At 40.0% G+C, this 19580-nt stretch overlaps 1 protein-coding gene across 1 annotated transcript in view; it reads right to left on the reverse strand.

The window, feature by feature from the left end:
- The window catches only part of DGKB (diacylglycerol kinase beta), a 738755-nt gene that overhangs the window by 210490 nt on the left and 508685 nt on the right, over positions 1–19580 (reverse strand). The window contains exon 22 of the mRNA XM_073582131.1: positions 12040–12235. Coding sequence (XP_073438232.1) covers positions 12040–12235 — 196 coding nt within the window. The remainder of the gene's footprint in view (positions 1–12039; positions 12236–19580) is intronic.

The following is a 19580-nucleotide window of genomic DNA, read 5'->3' on the forward strand; positions in this document are numbered from 1 at the left end:
AGGAGAGAGATGACCCCGCTGACCATAATAGCCTACACTCTACAGGAGAGAGAGAGAGAGGACCCCGCTGACCATAATAGCCAACACTCTACAGGAGAGAGATAGGACCACACTGACCATAAGAGCTTACACTCTGCAGGAGAGAGAGGACACCACTGAGCATAAAGAGCTTACACTCTACAGGAGAGAGAGGACCCAGCTGATCATAAGAGCTCAAACACTACAGGAGAGAGAAAGGACCTCGCTGACCATAGCAGCTTACACTCTACAGAAGAAAGAGAGGACCCCACTGACCATAGGAGGTTACACTCTACAAGAGAGAGTGAGGACCCCACTGACCATAAGAGTTTACACTCTACAGGAGAGAGGACCCCACAGACTATAAGAGCTTACACTCTACAGAAGAGAGAGAGGACAGCACTGACCATAAGAGCTTCCACTCTACAGGAGAGAGAGAGGACCCCGCTGACCATAAGCGCTTACACTCTTCAGGAGAGAGACAGAGGACCCCATACCACATTGACCATAGAGCTTACTCAGTGTCTTTGGAGATGAAAAATGACTCTGCCATACAATCTTTGCTCCTCTGGGAAACGCTGATCTGTGAGGTTCCAAGTACTGACCACCACTGTACAAGGTGTGATAATCCGCTAGATATCAGAGCTGCAGCGCATTATGAGGAGGCTGCGTGGCAATGCAAAATGACATTCGCCATTTACTGATGCTTCAGCAATGGGAGAATTTTTATTTTTTGCAAATGGAATCTTAAAATGTTAAAATTTGCATGAACATCACGAAACAATCACTGACCTCAGGGAGACCAGTCTAAGAAAGCACTGCGGCAGCCGGCAAAGGCACTCAATCACAGTGAAATCCTAGGTGCATTGCTCCATGGGAAATACGAATATGAAAATAAATCCGTGGAGCCTCATTTAAGAATCTCAAACACGGGACTAGCCAGATCTTCCTCCAGGGAAGGACCCAGCCAAGGGGTGGCTCCTTTCGGAAACCACCCTTTAAGTCAATATCCAGCTCTTTACGAGTTTACAGATATGACAAGGGAAATACCAAGGCCAGGTATCCATCCACAGACAGCTGTTTCGGGGTGTTGCCCCTCATCAGTGTGGAGTAGGATTCTGGCTAGGTGGGAGCAATGCCTAGTAGTCCAACATCACGAAACAATCACTGACCTTAGGGAGACCAGTCAAAAAAACACTGCGGCAGCCGGCAAAGGCGCTCAATCACAGTGAAATCCTAGGTGCATTGCTCCCTGGGAAATACGAATATGCAAATAAAGTCTGTGGAGCCTCATTTAAGAGTCTCAAACACGGGACTAGCGAGATCTTCCTCCAGGGAAGGACCAAGCCAAGGGGTGGCTCCTTTCGGAAACCACCATTACCACCATTTTATGTGGTCCTTTAAGTCAATATCCAGCTCTTTACGAGTTTACAGATATGACAAGGGAAATACCAAGGCCAGGTATCCATCCACAGACAGCTGTTTCGGGGTGTTGCCCCTCATCAGTGTGGAGTAGGATTCTGGCTAGGTGGGAGCAATGCCTAGTAGACCAACATCACGAAACAATCACTGACCTCAGAGAGACCAGTCAAAGAAAACACTGCGGCAGCCGGCAAAGGCGCTCAAGGCGTTCTTTGACTGGTCTCCCTGAGGTCAGTGATTGTTTCGTGATGTTGGTCTACTAGACATTGCTCCCACCTAGACAGAATCCTACTCCACACTGATGAGGGGCAACACCCCGAAACAGCTGTCTGTGGATGGATACCTGGCCTTGGTATTTCCCTTGTCATATCTGTAAACTCGTAAAGAGCTGGATATTGACTTAAAGGGCCACTTAATATGGTGGTAATGGTGGTTTCCGAAAGGAGCCACTCCTTGGCTGGGTCCTTCCCTGGAGGAAGATCTGGCTAGTCCCGTGTTTGAGACTCTTAAATGAGGCTCCACGGACTTTATTTGAAAATTTGCATGAAGCCATAAATTTAAGGAAATTTGACTCGAACTTGGTCCCCCATGAATCAATCTGCTCATCTTTAGTATTTAGCGTAAAACCAGCCTCCTGTCAGTGACTGGCAGGTCATTTATTCACTGTGACCTGTTCCCCCACCCAAAATCTCGTGCAAGTGCCATCATTCCTAGAGGAAAAACATGCGGTGTATGGTTCAGATGACATTGTGAGTGCCTGACTTTCAATATGCAAGTGTCGTCCCTGGACATTATGGCGCCTGACCAATATCTAGGGTGGGAGAGCAGGTCACAGGAAAGAGTGACCTATTATTCACTGACAGGAAACGAAAAAGGAGAGAGGCCAGTGAACAGTACATGCAGGCTATGCCCCCTTCACTTACAAGCTTAATTGGCTAAGCATCCAAAAACTTGCCAATGGATTTCTAGAAAACACAAAAATGGACTTATAATACAAAGGTATAGACATAATCAGCATTTCAGATGCTTACATCAGTTTTTTCCAAACTCCAGGTCATGTTTTCAGGATTTCCATACTACTGCAAAGGTGAGAAAATTCTTGATGCCTTGATGAAATTTCCACCACCTGTGCGATACCAAAGAAATCCTAAAAACATGACCTGTGTGGGGCCGTGAGGACTGGAATTTGGGAAATACTGTTTTACATAGATGAAGTTAGTTTAGGGTCTAAAAACCTGCCAACAGATTCCCTTTAACCCCTATACAGGAATCTACATTTTGCTGCAGGGGCTCCTAAGTTGCACCCCCAGAGGTGTCTCAATAACCAAACAACCTGGGGTCATAATCAGAGATTTACTAGTTCATGACAAAGTCGAGGCTGAAGAGAATGGACAGCAAAAAACAGAACTGAATTCAGAAGTGGAAAATGGAGTAGTCAATAAAAGGGTCAAACAGTCTGAAGTCAGACCAAAGCGGACATCCAAGGTTACCCCAGAAGAACGGTCCAGTAATATCTGGGTTACAAAGCAAACAAAAATCCAGATTTGTGCACTTGGAAATATCTATAGAATTCTATAACTGGCATCAGGTGTAGTGAATAAAAAAACTCAAATAAGGCATTGGGACCACTGATTGGCTGTCGAGCCCATCCTCTAATTAGCCAGATGACCAGTCCACCTGATTGGCAGCTCAGCCAGATGCTTATACTGGCCAAGGAAGGTGTCGCAGAATTGGAGTGAAAAGTCAAGTGCAAGACACAAGTGGGTTACAACATCTCTACCAGCTGCGCTAAGAAGACCAAAGAGAAGAAACAATGGAAAGATGGCGTTCACTACAGAGCTGAAGAAACCAGTAGATGAAACCAGGAAATACTGTTGGATAAACCAGGACATTTCTGCATCTCCTGATGAAGCCAGTTGCTCTGGCGTAACGCGTCGGGCGTTTCCTCTGCCCCTGCCTCACCACTTCTCACTCTTACCTCCACTGGTTACTGGATTAGGGCTTTACCTGCCAGCATTATTTTGCTCTTAACAGGTTGTATAGAGGGGGCCATTGGCAATTGGGACCCTTGTTTTTTGGCCTGTTTATACTGCATTAGCAGCCTTTTACCCTATTAACCCCTATGCTCTCATTTGTGCATACACATTGTTTATTTGTTAGGGGTTTTTTGTGCTAATTTGAGCAGGTCTTTTGTTCTAACATTTTGTTAGACTAACTAGATAGTTTGCATCCATTATTATATAAGGTGTAAGGTGGAGTGTATGTTTTTCATTACCTGTTGATAAGATTTTATATACTTATACCAGGTGCTTTGTTAGCACATTTGCAAATAATAGCATCATGAAGGGTTTGTGCAGGGGTTATTGTGTTAAATGAACGCGATTGTGCGGTTTTAACTGTTTTTATAATTGCACTGCATGTTGTTTGTTTTGGATGATTAATAAAAAGTTTATTTTCTTGTATTTTGTTATACCTTATTGGTGATCCCTCCTCTTTACATGCCTCTTCTCTGGTTTATGATATCGGTTTTAAGCATGTAATTGGTGATCCCTTAGTGGTGCCCTCCACAATTTTTGAGGTTCTCTTCAGATTAACTTGCGAGTCTGCAGAACCTGACATTTTTCAAGCCGTTTGAGTTGATTTGTTTTACAGAACTCCTCAAAGTGAACAATTCCCAGCACCCCGATCCCCCTATCAGATAAGACCCTATTGCGCTATTGTTTCTTCTTCTTTTTGTGAAAGCCAAACACACATTTACAAGTTGTCTTGGCAAACGCACTTGTAGTAAGGCCCCAAAAAATAAATCTACCTTCCGTCTACTTTATTAATGTCACCCGGGAAGAATGTATACATGTCCACAAAAGTTGAAATCTATGGTTCATTTAGCGCTAAAACTTGATGAGTCTTCTGGTAGTTGGGATGCTAAGTGGCGCACGTCCAATTGCTACTTGTACACTGAACTTATAAACTAGACCTGGCTTGTTTGGTTCTTCAGCACCACCAATTATTGTACCGATACCCGGCTCTACTTTACTACTCTTACAAAATACTTGACACATTTTGCTGCTCTACTGAATATCTCAGCGCCGATCTGATTTCTGCTCAAATTCACGCTCAAGACTTTTGGCTTGACAAACTAAGAAGCCAAAGTACGAGCAATCCACGAGTAAACATTTGGTTTGTTTACCTTGGAAAATGCGCCGGTACAGAAACCGAAACACGTTGGCGTAAATAAAAAATATTATTTTGAACCCCCAGGCTCCTTCATTTTTGCAGTGCAGCCCGTCTATCGTGACACCTCGAACTTTGGTAAATAAAAATCTGGAAGACCTGCCTCCTTCAGCTACGGGGCAGCGGATAGTCACACTTCTTTAGGTGTTGTGCCTTAACACAACACCTCCAGGTGAACGCTACCACCACATTGACACCCTCTTTATCCTATGGCATTGCCCTATTCCGTGCGCTTCTGTCTCTATCCAGTAGGGGTTTCTACTATCCCTAAAGTGTGTCCTGAAGCGGTATACTAGCGATCTGTAACCTGTGGGAAGTGTTCAGTATTCCTGCAGCACCCCCACAGGAAAAAGTAAGCATTACACATTCTTCATTCACATCAATAAGATGCATGTGTAATATAGGGCAGGCAAGGTCCTCCAAAGCAAGAAACAGTCTTTGTAAGCACTCTCATCTCTGGCTACCCAATGAGAAACCTTTACAGTGGACCGCATAATAAAATCCTGTATTGTTTTTTTTTTTTTTTTTTAAATAGGACAACCCCAGTAGATACTTCACAATAGTATAAAAAAGACTCTATATCCATTTTCACAGGGACCTAATGCTGCAAAATATTTGAGGAGTGACCATGAGTGTCTTGCCACTTTAACGTCAACTCTTACTTGATCGGATGAAGAATAATATAGATTCCAAACCTATACGTCAATATGGATACAAAACACACAAAAAAAACAACACATAGTATGGTATATATAAAAGACTTCTTCACACTGGAGGAGTAGTGCAACGTCGCTTAAAACAATACCAACGGAAAACTTTCTATTTGAGAATGGTGGTGGGGACACTAGACTAAAATAGAAATGTTTGGCAAAGTCTCAGATTGCTCTGTCTTTCCAAAAGGCAATCAAATGTTACTTTTTTACTATCCGTGTTACCGCTCACATTTCCCAATCTATTGTGCGTAGAACGGGATCTATCAACCACTAATCAGCTCGTGTCTTGTATGGAACAATGGAGAGATAATTCCTCGTTGACCCTTGGACCTTAGTGAAGAACACAAATACTCTGACTTAAGAATATACAGATAAAGAATATGGACTTTAAATAAGTATTGAATATGGCGAGATAAAAACGATCAAAAAAAATCTAAATAAAAATAGGTTGTATACTTCTGAACTTGTAGTAAATGAAACGTAACGACCGTCGTGAATTTCCTAGATAAAAGCTATCCGGCCTAGGCATTGTAGAAGGGTTGTCTATGATTAGGAAAACTTGACAACTGTCTAGAAAAAAATGCAACTCTGTCACCCTCATTGGGTCAGCGTCCTTGCATATCAATTTTTGGAACTTCCGTGCAAATGTATGGAGAGAGGCCAAAGATATGACACTTGCCCTCCAACAATGTTTTGTTATGGTCCATCAGGATGTATCCCATTTTTACCAAAATTTTGCTTATTTTTCACAATTGGAATTGTCCTTATCATGAGATGCATTGACCTTAATTGCGGTGTAATATAGCCGAATAGATTTTTATGAGAACATTGTGAAAAACTACTACCCAAACTTGATGCCGACCTGAGAAAAGTTCTCACCTATGTATCGGCTTGGTTTCTTACGATGAATGGTTGACCATCACTGACTGATAGCACTATTATGACTGGACTCATCCTACATTTGCTTCCTGATTATCTGCATATCGAAATTTGCCCGAAAGTTCCCATACACATTGGGTGGCTGTCATCCGAAGGATGGTTCAGATAATCGTAGGTATCTCGCCTGCCTCCTCCATACATAGGAGCACTTTCTCCTGTGCTCTCTATGAGAGTGGCTGGGAGATAAGGATCGGCAGTTGGAAACAGGATATGTCGGATAGTTATTTACCGATACTATCTGTTGTGGGAGAGTTATGGGGCATCCATGCACATTAAACTGTTGGCTGCATAAGTTGACATTGTCAAGTTTGGCCAACACTAGTCTAATATGTAATAGCTTAAAAATTGGTGGGGTCCGACAACTGGAACATGCATCGATCGGCAGAATGGGACACTTTTATCCTTGTTAATATGGAGCAGTATTTCACATGCTCGACCTGCGTCCCATTCATTCTCTACGGGCTGCCGAGAGCTTGATTTTTTCCTACAGCCACATATAGAATGACTGAAGTGACAGTCGGGCATTGGACCTGCTGCGCCATTTTTGGAACGGGCATGAAAGTTCCCCATCAGGGATAAAAGTTCTTCATTCTGCTGATCAGTCTGTGTCCCAGCAATTGGACACCCATTGATCAACAAGTCTATCCTGTAGAATACTCTATTAAGTCCACACACCTCTGGCGGCAACTAAGAACCATGGAGCATAAATTAATTGGGTTTTCAAATGTTAAATGTGTTTTAATCTGTCTCTCCTCAACATCTTTTGGTAGAGTCAGGAAGACCGAATAATTATTAGACTGCTCTCCAACAAAAAATGTCGGGTCTGGCTAACTTTAATGTTTAATGGGGCCTGTAAATGGCCACGCACAATCAATACCTGTCGGTTAGCTACTAATTTCCCTCTTTATATACATACTGTACATACATGGTTTGGTCAAGTGTGCATATGTTCTTAGTGAGTAGAGGGGGAAAACTGCTGGCAGACACATCTCCTTTAAGAATAAAGGATCAGACATATTGAAATTCTACATGCCCATTCCATTTTTTAGTTGAGATTAGTGAAACAAACTGTGGGTGAAGACTTCATGCGTAATATATTATGGAAGTTAGCTATATTGACTGACATTAGCCACCATTAAAGTAGGCTTGAGTGTAGGCCATCAATGTATGGTCAGTGGGGGTTCAAACTATGGGACCTTTACCAGTCACTAGAATGAAACCAGTGCTTTGTTGGGTATTGTTACCCTCCTTTATTCCTTTATACTGTGGCTACTTGAAAGGCATAACCCAAAGATCATCTTTATTATCAATGAATAGTGATAATCGAGCACTAAAATGCTTGAGTGCGAATCACATTACCCCAATTGGCACTGTACCAGAACAGCTGGAAGAGTCTGGCAAAGCGCCATATTTGGCACAATTAATGTGATGCACCAATTCTGGGGCGGCTGCGAGCTGGTAGTTTTAGGCTAGGAAGGGCCCAATAACCAGGGACCTTCCCAGCCTGATAATATAACCCAGGAGCTGTCTGCTTTTCCTTTGCTGGCTATCAAAAATAGGGTGGACGTAATTTTTTAAAATTATTTATTTATTATGTTAAACATACACTCTCCCTCCTAGATAAACTCTCACTGAACTGATTCCAGAGGAGAGTGTGCCGAGCATCGCGTCACCGGGTCTTATATAAAACCCAATGATGCGATGCGGCTGGCCAATCACAGTAATGCTAGTAGCCAACATGGCTATGGCATTACCGTGTATGGCAGGGAATCCCTGCATGTTTGAGCGAGTATACTTGTTGCTCGGGTGTCCTCTGAGTATTTTGGCGTGCTCGGAGATTTAGTTTCCGTCTCCTCAGCGGCATGATTTGCGGCAGCTAGACAGCCTGAATACATGTGGAGATTCCCTAACAAACAGGCATTCCTCACATGTATTCAGCCTGTCTAGCAGCCGCAAATCATGCAGCTGAGACAACGAAAACTAAATCTCCGAGCGCGTCAAAATACTCGGAGGTCACATGAGCATGCTCGGAAAAACCTGAGCAATAAGTATACTCGCTCATCACTAATGAACATGTATGGTCAGTTCTGATAAGTAGGACAGTCTTTTGTACTTCTGGCTCTTCAGTTTTTCTCTTATACTTCAAGGTACCATTGTGTTAGTGAATTGGCCTATGTCTGGAAATTACATTTATGTAGGGTTTTTTTTAAACTGCTAATTGAATTAGTCTTCTAGTATTGAGTCATGACTCATCATAACAGGGAACAACATCTAAGCTCACAGGCATGAAAGATGTTATGTCACAAGCATATGGTTGTCCATATGGACATCATAAAGAGAGGACCTTTGCTTGGGATGGAATGGAGTGCTGCTCTGAAAAAGAGGTTCCCTTTCTGCAGACTCAAGTTTCTGCTTCAGGGGAAATGCCTGGATGGCCATCATGTCTCCTGGAATAATCAGCTGTTTGCCGGGGAAGCAGACAACAGCTAATCGACAACCCTTGTGAAGGTCATGAGCTCTTCACTAACCATAACACCAATGATACACAGGGTTCAGATTGATAAATTACAATTGAAATTGAGAATGTAGGAGTTTTGAAACTTACAATCGGCCCTGGACACGTTCCAGTCATGGTCCTTGGGCATTGGTTTCTTTCCAGCTTAGACAACCCCGATAAGAAATAACGTTTGCAGCTGTTTTGCCAATAAAGATTGATAAATTATGGATTTATTCTATGGAACCCGTATAGGAGATTAATCACTAGATCCATTTTTCTGAGCTTTTCAAAAATATACCATCCTAGTAATTTCATCATTGCATTGCCATATTATGAGGAATGCCAGGTGCAGAAGACCGCACCAGTCTCTCTGATATGGAGCACCAGATGGCATTTGCAAATCTTTCTGCTCAACTGTAGATCATAGAGAAGATAGGTAGGGAAAAGTGATGCTATCAAGAAATTTTGTGAGGATGTATAAAACCCCCCTCAAAAATTAGATGAAAATCATCCAAGCCCTTTCGATTTTGGCAGGTCTTATATTTATGGGACCTCCCAACTGTTACACTATACAGTTGTGGCCAAAAGTATTGACACCCCTGCAATTCTGTCAGATAATACTCAGTTTCTTCCTGAAAATGATTGCAAACACAAATTCTTTGTTATTATTTTCTTCATTTAATTTGTCTTAAATGAAAAAACAAAAAGAATTGTCCTAAAGCCAAATTGGATATAATTCCACACCAAACATAAAAAAGAGGGTGGACAAAAGTATTGGCACTGTTCGAAAAATCATGTGATGCTTCTCTAATTTGTGTAATTAACAGCACCTGTAACTTACCTGTGGCACCTAACAGGTGTTGGCAATAACTAAATCACACTTGCAGCCAGTTGTCATGGATTAAAGTTGACTCAACCTCTGTCCTGTGTCCTTGTGTGTACCACATTGAGCATGGAGAAAAGAAAGAAGACCAAAGAACTGTCTCAGGACTTGAGAAACCAAATTGTGAGGAAGCATGAGCAATCTCAAGGCTACAAGTCCATCTCCAAAGACCTGAATGTTCCTGTGTCTACCGTGCGCAGTGTCATCAAGAAGTTTAAAGCCCATGGCACTGTGGCTAACCTCCCTAGATGTGGACGGAAAAGAAAAATTGACAAGAGATTTCAACGCAAGATTGTGTGGATGTTGGATAAAGAACCTCAACTAACATCCAAATAAGTTCAAGCTGCCCTGCAGTCCGAGGGTACAACAGTGTCAATCCGTACTATCCGTCGGTGTCTGAATGAAAAGGGACTGTATGGTAGGAGACCCAGGAAGACCCCACTTCTTACCCCGAGACATAAAAAAGCCAGGCTGGAGTTTGCCAAAACTTACCTAAAAAAGCCCAAAACGTTTTGCAAGAATGTTCTCTGGTCAGATGAGACAAAAGTAGAGCTTTTTGGGCAAAGGCATCAACATAGAGTTCACAGGAGAAAAAAAGAGGCATTCAAAGAAAAGAACACAGTCCCTACAGTCAAACATGGAGGAGGTTCCCTGATGTTTTGGGGTTGCTTTGCTGCCTCTGGGTCTCCCTCAGAGGTCATGGGTCTTCCAGCAGGACAATGACCCAAAACACACTTCAAAAAGCACTAGAAAATGGTTTGAGAGAAAGCACTGGAGACTTCTAAGGTGGCCAGCAATGAGTCCAGACCTGAATCCCATAGAACACCTGTGGAGAGATCTAAAAATGACAGTTTGGAGAAGGCACCCTTCAAATATCAGGGACCTGGAGCAGTTTGCCAAAGAAGAATGGTCTAAAATTCCAGCAGAGCATTGTAAGAAACTCATTGATGGTTACCGGAAGCGGTTGGTCGCAGTTATTTTGGCTAAAGGTTGTGCAACCAAGTATTAGGCTGAGGGTGCCAATACTTTTGTCTGGCCCATTTTTGGAGTTTTGTGTGAAATGATCAATGTTTTGCTTTTTGCTTCATTCTCTTTTGTGTTTTTTCATTTAAGACAAATTAAATGAAGATAATAATACCAAAGAATTTGTGTTTGCAATCATTTTCAGGAAGAAACTGAGTATTATCTGACAGAATTGCAGGGGTGTCAATACTTTTGGCCACAACTGTAAATGCTGCGTGGAAGACAGGCATTGGGCAGTCAACAATCAACAGCCTGAAACTTTTGCCCATTGAAAATACATGAGCTCTTGGTTGAGCCGAATGTTCTTGTATATAGTGGATCTCGGACAGAAAGCTAAGGACATATTCACACCGCATTTTTTATTCATGTGAATTTAGGATCAAATTCCTCTTTAAAATCCACATCAAAAACACCTACAAATACTCTGTGAATAAGTTTAATCCTAATGCGCTTACTGGGGATAAAATGCCTATAGTGCCCAAGGTGCTGTTTTTTTTTCAGTGTACAAACATAAAAAGACAAATTATGAGAAGTTTCTGTTTGAAAAAAAAAATCTTTGACCGCTGAATTGATAGAAGCAGAAAATTTAAAAGTGTGTTGTTTTTATAAAATTTCTGATGGAAAAGTCCACATGAAAAAAAATATAATTCTGCAACTTGGGTTCTGACTTGGATTGGGTGGACGCTACTTTTTTGCATTCCCTCGGTAGAAGGTTTAGTGTTCCTGTTCTGCAGCCTAACTGAAAAGCCTCACTACACCTATGAACGACTCTTTACATCCTCTCCAATATAGCACTACAAGTTTTTAACTTTTATTTTTATGGCATCAGGAACCTCTGGAATCAGTAGATTGCATGGACCTCAACCACCTAGCAAAGTTTACACCCTTGGTGTTCCAGGAACAAGATCAATACAAGACAAATAGAACAGGTCAGTGAAATCACCAGTTCGAGACGATGTCTCTGTCCAATTAAGAAGAACTTGACCCCAAGGGACATATTCTTTGTCTATGATCTCTGTGATTTTTTTTTTAGAACCGTATATCCACCCCTCCGTATCAAACACCTGATTTGGCCAAGCAGGAGCCATGTAGACATTTAAGCTACAGCGGAATGTAGCGTTACTTTGCATCCATCATGTGCATAGTCATCAATGTAATTATAGGACGTCTTGAATCCTCCAAACCAGGAGAAACTCATACAGACAGGTTATCTGTTCTGGATCATAAAGATAGGGGTCCAAAGAGAGGGGATCACCCCATTAATAATGTATCACTTGTTTAACAGATTGTGATATATGTAAGATTTACTGCACCTTGCACGGCAAATTTGAGCTCTTTCACGTCAGTCACCGTGTTCCTCTTTTCTGGAGTCTTCTTTTCAATTCTTCGATTAATTCTTCTTTTTTTAGAATCTCCCCAGAGGTTTGAGCCACCGTGCATGCTCGGGATATTGAGAACAGCAATTCCTTCCAGAGAGATATTTCCAAGATCCATCTGAATGCCATCACACTGCAAGGAACAAAGGTGGATTAATATCTCCATTTCATCAATTCGGAAAAGTCTTCATAGAAATCCTAAACTGAATTATATGCACAGTGGGTGAAATAAGTATTGAACACATCATCAATTTTCTAGGTAAAAATATTTCGACAGGAACTATCAACATGAAATTCTCACCAGATGTTGGTAACAACACCGAGCCACATCGGCGAAGAAACCAAACCATAGATTTGTAAGTTGAGATCAAATTAGTTAGATTATTTTATACTTTTCATATAAAAGTTTTTAAAATTTATCATTGACTTCATGTGATAATTGGAAGAAAATATTCCAAAATATCTCCAGAAGTCGTATACAGGGTGGACCATTTATATGGACACACCTGGGTGGGCCATTTATATGGATACACCTAAATAAAATGGGAATGGTTGGTGATATCAACTTCCTGTTTGTGGCACATTAGTATATGGGAGGGGGAAAACTTTTCAAGATGGGTGGTGACCAAGGCGGCCATTTTGAAGGTGGCCATTTTGGATCCAACTTTTAAATGGCCCACCCAAGTATATACATACTGTATAAATGGCCCACCCTGTAGACATCGGCATGGTGGTGCATGAGCACAGACATTGCTTAAATAAAGCCAGGCACTTAGAGGGGGTACAAGTAGAGTTGAGGAAATATGTTTGGAGTAGGTCGCTGAATCGAATTTGCCATATTAGTGCCATATTAGTGCTCTATTCATGCCGAATTTATGTTTGATGATTCGGTCATTTCTACTCCCATGGACTCAAATAACATTCAACTGTGTTCGGCGAATATTGCAAAAAACATTCGCTGCCAATCATAATTGGAACCGAATTTTGAAAAATTTGCTCAACTTTAGTTACAAGCTCAGACAAAGAATGCAAGATTGCGTTCAAAATACGTCGCATTTTTTTTCTAGGAGTGAAATATAATTTTTAATCATGAACTCAGAAAGTTTGGAATTTTAATTAAAGGAGTTGGAAAAAACTTTTTTATTTTCTGCATACTTATATGGGTTCTTCTTTCTTCAGGAACACACTGCTGCTTTGCTTCTTGGCTTCCTGGCAGCCAAAGAAGGGCAGGTGTGTTTCTGATTGACTGTCTGGACCAGCGGAAAGTTTGCTCTGCTGGTCTCAACTGGGCCTTCCCCATGCTGTTTTCAAAGACAGCTCAGAGGAGGGCACGGGGGACTTTAACTGGCCGGCAATATGAGCAGTACTCAGAAGCTCTAAAGCGAAGAGTTTGCAAGCATGTGTCTTGCCAAGAAAATCAGCCATCTCTTATAACCTAGGCAAAGAACACTAACATTAAAAGTCTGTCCATTCATGAGGACTTTGGGAACTTAGAGGACTTTTAATAAAAAGTAACTTTCAAAGTCCCTTGCTCTTACAAGTAAAACCCCATTAAAAGACCCGTAGAGGTTTCAAGTATAGAAGCCTCAGTGAACAGTAACTTGTAATTATCTCCTATTTTGCAGGACAACCCAATGTCTCCAAGGAAAATTTTGGACTGCCCAATGAAGAAATTCTCTTTTTCTGCCATCTACTATACAAGGAATTTAGACTAAGCTCTGCAGGTTTATTGACATACTTCATTCACTGTCAGGCTGTGACGGTCTTCGGTAAGGAATCCTGACAATCGGGCTCCAGAATGCCATGGTAGAATTGAGCGTTGAGCAATCGCAGCCGAGATTTATATATAATGAATGGTGCGGAGATGCGAATGCGCAGTCACCACCCAATTTTCAGAAGACATATTGGGAATTAGCGGGGGGTCTAGGTGATCACACTCCCTTTAAATTAGAGTGGAGGGTGCAACTAAGCATGTCACTAATTTTATTGCTCCCAATCAGGACCCAACGACAGGGTCGTCAGAGTACAGTAAAGGAAATAACGAGCTCCATTGGATCAGTGCAGCGCACTCATTGCCACATAGGCCCCTTTAAGCCTGTAGACACCAGTAAGCTGGATCCATAATGAATGGTCCTACACCTGAGCTCATACAAGGTTATATATAGACTCCTAATCACAGTAATCAAAGCGCCGGCAAGAACTCACATAATTAGAAATGCATTTAAGGAAATGACCAACGAAATGTTCTGTTGAACCGAGGAAAGACAACTACTTCCTCCTTCTTCTGTTACATTAGTATCGGTGATAATAGATGAAAGCTTGATCGGCACCAGGACAATGGCATAAATAAAATATATAGAAGGTCTTAGGAGATGATCAATGTCTGTTCTGCATGAAGTACTAAAGCCTTTCAGTTCCTTACTGTCCTGGATGATAGCATAAAGCTCAGGAGGGGATCGGTAAATATACATATATAGCGTGAATCAGACACACAAAGGATTGTAGTGGAAATTCCATGTTAATGCCAAGGTGAATTATCAGGTCAAACCTATCCCCTTCCCTCTCAAAAATATATGAATTATTCTTGTACATAGGAGCAGTATTATAGTAGTTATATTCTTGTACATAGGAGCAGTATTATAGTAGTTATATTCTCGTACATAGGAGCAGTATTATAGTACTTATATTCTTGTACATAGGAACAGTATTATAGTAGTTATATTCTCGTACATAGGGGCAGTATTATAGTAGTTATATTCTTGTACATAGGAGCTGTATTATAGTAGTTATATTCTTGTACATAAAAGCAGTATTATAGTAGTTATATTCTTGTACATAGGAGCAGTATTATAGTAGTTATATTCTTGTACATAGGGGGCAGTATTATAGTAGTTATATTCTTGTACATAGGGGGCAGTATTATAGTAGTTATATTCTTGTACATAGGAGCAGTATTATAGTAGTTATATTCTTGTATATAGGGGGGCAGTATTATAGTAGTTATATTCTTGTACATAGGAGCTGTATTATTGTAGTTATATTCTTGTATATAGGGGCAGTATTATAGTAGTTATATTCTTGTACATAGGAGCTGTATTATAGTAGTTATATTCTTGTACATAAAAGCAGTATTATAGTAGTTATATTCTTGTACATAGGGGGCAGTATTATAGTAGTTATATTCTTGTACATAGGGGGCAGTATTATAGTAGTTATATTCTTGTACACAGGGGCAGTATTATAGTAGTTATATTATATATAGGAGCAGTATTATAGTAGTTATATTCTTGTATATAGGGGGGCATTATTATAGTAGTTATATTCTTGTACATAGGAGCAGAATTATAGCAGTTTTATTCTTGTACATAAAAGCAGTATTATAGTAGTTATATTCTTGTACATAGGGGCAGTATTATAGTAGTTATATTCTTGTACATAGGGGGCAGTATTATAGTAGTTATATTCTTGTACACAGGGGCAGTATTATAGTAGTTATATTCTATATAGGAGCAGTATTATAGTAGTTATATTCTTGTACATAGAAGCAGTATTATAGTAGTTATATTCTTGTACATAGGGGCAGTATTATAGTAGTTATATTCTTGTACATAGGAGCAGTATTATAGTAGTTATATTCTTGTACATAGGAGCAGTATTATAGTAGTTATATTCTTGTACATAGGAGAAGTATTATAGTATTTATATTCTTGTACATAGGAGGCAGTATTATAGTAGTTATATTCTTGTACATAGGGGCAGTATTATAGTAGTTATATTCTTGTATATAGGGGCAGTATTATTGCAGTTATATTCTTGTACATAGGGGCAGTATTATAATAGTTATATTCTTGTACATAGGGGCAGTATTAGAGTAGTTATATTCTTGTACATAGGAGCAGTATTATAGTAGTTATATTCTTGTACATAGGAGCAGTATTATAGTAGCTATATTCTTGTACATAGAAGTATTATAGTAGCTATATTCTTGTCCATAGGAGCAGTATTATAGTAGTTATATTCTTGTACATAGGAGCAGTATTATAGTAGTTATATTCTTGTACATAGGAGAAGTATTATAGTATTTATATTCTTGTACATAGGAGGCAGTATAATAGTAGTTATATTCTTGTACATAGGGGCAGTATTATAGTAGTTATATTCTTGTACATAGGGGCAGTATTATAGTAGTTATATTCCTGCACATAGGGGCAGTATTATAGTAGTTATATTCTTGTATATAGGGGCAGTATTATTGCAGTTATATTCTTGTACATAGGGGCAGTATTATAGTAGTTATATTCTTGTACATAGGGGCAGTATTATAGTAGTTATATTCTTGTACATAGGAGCAGTATTATAGTAGTTATATTCTTGTACAGAGGGGCAGTATTATAGTAGTTATATTCTTGTACATCGGAGGCAGTATTATAGCATTTATATTCTTGTACATAGGAGGCAGTATTATAGTAGTTATATTCTTGTACATAGGAGCAGTATTATAGTAGTTATATTATTGTACATAGGGGGCAGTATTATAGTAGTTATATTCTTGTACATAGGGGCAGTATTATAGTAGTTATATTCCTGTACATAGGAGCAGTATTATAGTATTTATATTCCTGTACATAGGAGACGTATTATAGTATTTATATTCTTGTACATAGGAGCAGTATTATAGTAGTTATATTCTTGTACATAGGAGCAGTATTATAGTAGTTATATTCCTGTACATAGGAGCATTATTATAGTAGTTATATTCTTGTACATAGGGGCAGTATTATAGTAGTTATATTCCTGTATATAGGAGCAGTATTACAGTAGTTATATTCCTGTACATAGGAGCAGTATTATAGTATTTATATTCTTGTACATAGGAGCAGTATTATAGTAGTTTTATTCCTGTACATAGGAGCAGTATTATAGTAGTTATATTCTTGTACATAGGAGGCAGTATTATAGTATTTATATTCTTGTACATAGGAGCAGTATTATAGTAGCTATATTCTTATACATAGGAGACAGTATTATAGTAGTTATATTCTTGTACATAGGGGCAGTATTATAGTAGTTATATTCTTGTACATAGGAGGCAGTATTATAGTATTTATATTCTTGTACATAGGAGCAGTATTATAGTAGATATATTCCTGTACATATGAGCAGTATTATAGTAGTTATATTCTTGTACATAGGAGCAGTATTATAGTATTTATATTCTTGTACATAGGAGCAGTATTATAGTAGTTATATTCCTGTACATAGGGAGCAGTATTATAGTAGTTATATTCTTGTACATAGGGGCAGTATTACAGTAGTTATATTCTTGTACATAGGGGCAGTATTATAGTAGTTATATTCTTGTACATAGGAGCAGTATTATAGTAGTTATATTCTTGTACATAGTGGCAGTATTATAGTAGTTATATTCTTGTACATAGGGCAGTATTATAGTAGTTATATTCCTGTACATAGGGACAGTATCATAGTAGTTATATTCTTGTATATAGGAGCGGTATTATAGTAGTTATATTCTTGTACATAGGAGCAGTATTATAGTAGCTATATTCTTGTACATAGGGGGCAGTATTATAGTAGTTATATTCTTGTACATAGTGGCAGTATTATAGTAGTTATATTCTTGTACATAGGAGCAGTATAATAGTAGTTATATTCTTGTATATAGGGGCAGTATTATAGTAGTTATATTCTTGTACATAGGGGGCAGTATTATAGTAGTTATATTCTTGTACATAGGGGGCAGTATTATAGTAATTATGCTCTTGTACATAGGAGCAATATTATAGTAGTTATATTCTTGTACATAGTGGCAGTATTATATTAGTTATATTATTGTACATAGGAGCAGTATTATAGTAGTTATATTCTTGTACATAGGGGCAGTATTATAGTAGTTATATTCTTGTATATAGGGGCAGTATTATAGTAGTTATATTCTTGTACATAGGAGCAGTATTATAGTAGATATATTCTTGTAGATAGGAGCAGTATTATAGTAGTTATATTCTTGTACACAGGAGCAGTATTATAGCAGTGATATTCTTGTACATAGGGGGCAGTATTATAGTAGTTATGTTCTTGTACATAGGAGCAGTATTATAGTAGTTATATTCTTGTATATAGGAGGCAGTATTATAGTAGTTATATCCTTGTACATAGGGGGCAGTATTATAGTAGTTATATTGTTGTGCCACCACTTGCCTTAGATCAGTCAGGGAACTGCACCGAGGGCAAATAGTCGCCGGAAAGGCTTCCCTATGGGTTATGGGTACGGGTTATGGAGGCCCTCCTGGTGATGGGAGGATATACATCACCAGTACAGGCTGGGGATTTACAGATAAACCTCCTGGCTGTCACTGTCACTGACACAGTATGGTCTGCTGCCACCAGTTCCTCATTTGATATAAAGCCCCATCCGACAACAGGCCTTTATCGGGTCAGAAACCAACCCTGGGGTAGCATATATTATAACCATCCGAGCGTGTGGACGTGGGAACTCGTGAATCAAGATAAAAGAACAGCCAAAGATTAATTTTATATTTAATCACCGCACTAGAAAATACAGATATATATACAAGAATAAATATATACAGTCAAGAGTGTAGTACAAAGGTAGGGTACAGATAGATGGTAATTACTGTGCTATGTAGCATGTGACCACAGGGAGGTGCTGATTGATCACAGGTCCAAAACTTAGTTACATGATTCCTTGGTCACGTCAGGTAACGGTCTCCTGCCAGTAGAAACTCAGAGCTCAAAATGAGGGGCTGCCTCTTACCTCCTAGGCTGCTCCCTCCCACATGCTGAGCCCACCCCTGGGTTGGGCCACCTCTCTCCTCCCATATCTGAGAGTATGATTTTCCAGATAAAACATTGGATGGCCCATAACTGTTCAGGGGGGACGTCCAAAAGGGACAAACTGACATCTCAAAGGGTTCGTTGAGGCTGGACCGATACAGAGAGTCCAAACTCGGGTCAGCTAAGTGGTTCTGGAGAGCAAGTCTCGATAGCTTGGAATCCGGGCACGCTAGAGAGATATGGGCGCAGGGGTATGTGCGGGGGGGCTCCCAGGATTCTGGTGGTATATCGGACTTAACCCTCAGATGTATGATACTTCCATAATTCATCTCTAGATGTTGGTGCCAAATAGCCTACAGATTTCCCTTGAAGTATAATTGCTGCTGGCCAACGTGCACAAGGGACAGCAGGGGGTCCCAGCTCTGCTCCTCCTGGCCTCATTAACTCGTGGCCTTTGATTCTCTGGCCAAATGGCGAAAGCTCTGCTCTGGTGGGAACTGTGTGTTTTTCCCAAGGGTGAGGGCCACATTTCAGGAGTGGAGGGAGATCTCCTGAATCTATGGGGCCTAAATTTCATAAATCCTAAATGGAGTCCCCCTCGTCCCTCACAGCGTCATTATTATCTTGCAACATCCACCAAGATGTCTTCTCATCATATCAAC

The sequence above is a fragment of the Dendrobates tinctorius genome, unplaced genomic scaffold (assembly GCF_039654945.1).
Source record: "Dendrobates tinctorius isolate UK_male_01 unplaced genomic scaffold, ASM3965494v1 ptg000070l, whole genome shotgun sequence".
In the NCBI taxonomy this organism is placed as follows: domain Eukaryota; kingdom Metazoa; phylum Chordata; class Amphibia; order Anura; family Dendrobatidae; genus Dendrobates; species Dendrobates tinctorius.